The 2,500-nt window shown below is 38.4% G+C and overlaps 1 protein-coding gene and 1 pseudogene across 1 annotated transcript; both read left to right on the top strand.

The window, feature by feature from the left end:
- Positions 1-629, top strand: part of LOC138865112 (rhodopsin-like) — a 4,760-nt pseudogene extending 4,131 nt beyond the window's left edge.
- On the top strand, positions 577-2,481 carry LOC113818605 (rhodopsin). Its single transcript, XM_027370800.2, has 2 exons — positions 577-664; positions 974-2,481. The coding sequence occupies exon 2, from the start codon at positions 974-976 to the stop codon at positions 2,105-2,107; it is 1,134 nt and encodes a 377-aa protein (XP_027226601.2). The 5' UTR covers positions 577-664; the 3' UTR covers positions 2,108-2,481.
- The last annotated feature ends 19 nt before the right edge of the window (positions 2,482-2,500 follow it).

The following is a 2,500-nucleotide window of genomic DNA, read 5'->3' as shown; positions in this document are numbered from 1 at the left end:
AGATGCGACGCATTTCAAGTACACTTTGTTGTAGAATCATACGCTTTAAAATGGAAAAAAAAATAGATTGTGATATATATTGTTATTTTTCTATCATAGGAATCTAAATCCCGTAAAGCGCATACACACGCACAAACACACACACACACTCACACACACACAAACACACACACATACACACACATATATATATTATATATATTATATCATATATATATATACATATATGATGATATGTTATTGGAATGTATCCATATTCTTCAGATATTTGAATATGCTGTGTAAATCATTTTCTTTATTGATAGAAGCCACTAATTACTGTATCATATTCTAATTTTTACTGAAGATATAAACAATGTACTCTTCGAAACAAGGATGACGATATTTTCAAAGCTGCATGTGCTTATAGATGCTATAAACACACCTTCAGTTCGTATATTGAAACCGTGTGCCTCCGGAAGTTACACATAAAGACCCTCAAACATGTGCGATCGTTTTGGGAAAGTAAGACAGTAATCTCATAATGTGGGTTTTAGCCAGCTATATAAGCTCTGAATCCATGCACAGGTTCACAGTTTCTTGCAGGAGCTCAAGCAGGGGTGTCTCGCACCGAAGTAGTTCGTTACTGAAATTTCTTCGGGTTAAGAGATCTTTCGTCGCAAAGGTATGCCCCTTAGAGAACAATTATATATATATATATATATATATATATATATATATATATATATATATATATATATATATATATGTATGTATATATATATATATATATATATATATATATATATATATTTATAATATATATAATTATGATTATATAACCGGGAAATGTAAGTTTCCAAAATAGTCATTTTTTCGTGTTTCCTGGTGTACGCAATAAATTGGCCATTTACTTATGATTTATGTATATAAACTTCTTTCTTCTTTTTTTCTTCTTTATCATTATTCATTTAAAAATGATAATTCATTACAGATGTCGACATGGAACAGCCCAGTCCAGGACACTGTCCTTCCATCCACCAATCCTTATGGGAACTATACAGTGGTAGATACAGTGCCAGAAAGTATTCTTCATATGGTACATTCCCACTGGTATCAATACCCTCCCATGAACCCTCTCTGGTATGGGCTTCTCGGCTTTTGGATGGTTATCATGGGAACGCTATCCCTGGCTGGTAACTTGATTGTCATCTGGGTATTCATGAATACCAAATCTTTACGATCACCTGCCAATCTCTTGGTCGTCAACTTGGCCATCTCCGACTTCTTCATGATGCTTACCATGACTCCTCCTCTTCTGGTCAATGCTTATTGGGGAACATGGATTCTCGGCGCATTCTTCTGTGAGCTGTATGGCTTTTTCGGTTCCTTCTTCGGCTGCGTGTCCATCTGGTCCATGGTCTTCATCACTGCTGACCGATACAACGTCATCGTCAAGGGAGTGTCTGCTGAACCTCTTACGTCTGGAGGTGCTATGATGAGGATTGCTGGCACTTGGGCTTTCACTCTTGCCTGGTGCCTTCCTCCCTTCTTCGGGTGGAACCGATATGTGCCTGAGGGTAATATGCTTGCATGTGGTACTGACTACCTGACGGAGACTGAACTCTCTAGGAGTTATCTCTACATCTATTCAGTGTGGGTGTATCTTTTTCCTCTTGCCTACATCATCTACAGCTATACCTTCATTGTCAAAGCTGTTGCTGCTCACGAGAAGGGAATGCGAGAACAAGCCAAGAAGATGGGAGTCAAGTCTCTGAGAAGCGAGGAAGCCCAAAAGACCTCTGCTGAGTGCCGTCTGTGCAAGGTTGCTCTCATGACCGTCACCCTGTGGTTCGTAGCATGGACCCCTTACTTCATCATCAACTGGGGAGGAATGTTCAACAGGACCATGGTTACTCCTATTTTCTCCATCTGGGGTTCCGTCTTCGCCAAGGCCAACGCCGTCTACAACCCCATCGTATACGCCATCAGCCATCCTAAGTACCGAGCTGCCCTTGAGAAGAAGCTTCCTTGCCTTGCCTGCAGGACTGAGGGTAGAGACGATGGTGGCTCTGATACTGGATCCACAGCCACTGCTCAGAGCAATGAGAAGGCCGAGTCTACCTGAGATATTCTGATATGAATTTTCATAAGATCAGTGATAATCCCTCGTTAGTTAGAATAAAAACTCCCAGCATCGAGAATTCGATTTTAACTTAACCCTACAGTGTAACAATAGGCATATTTTTCCAAAAGAAGTAAGAAAAAAAAATAACATGGCATTGATATAGAGAACGCTTTGTCATTATAGAATGAAATTAGCATTTATGACCATTTTCTACCTATGACATATACTGGACTGCGGCAACCAGATAAAAGATAAAGAATATAAGATTATGAAAATTATACAGGAAAGAACAAATATAAATGAGAAAATGAAATGTTTTGGGAGAATAACAAGGAATAAAAAGTTTTAATAAATATATGTATACAGACACTGAAGCTCATATGTATTATTATT

The sequence above is a fragment of the Penaeus vannamei genome, chromosome 20 (assembly GCF_042767895.1).
Source record: "Penaeus vannamei isolate JL-2024 chromosome 20, ASM4276789v1, whole genome shotgun sequence".
NCBI lineage: Eukaryota > Metazoa > Arthropoda > Malacostraca > Decapoda > Penaeidae > Penaeus > Penaeus vannamei.
This window is presented reverse-complemented; position numbering and strand designations above follow the sequence as displayed.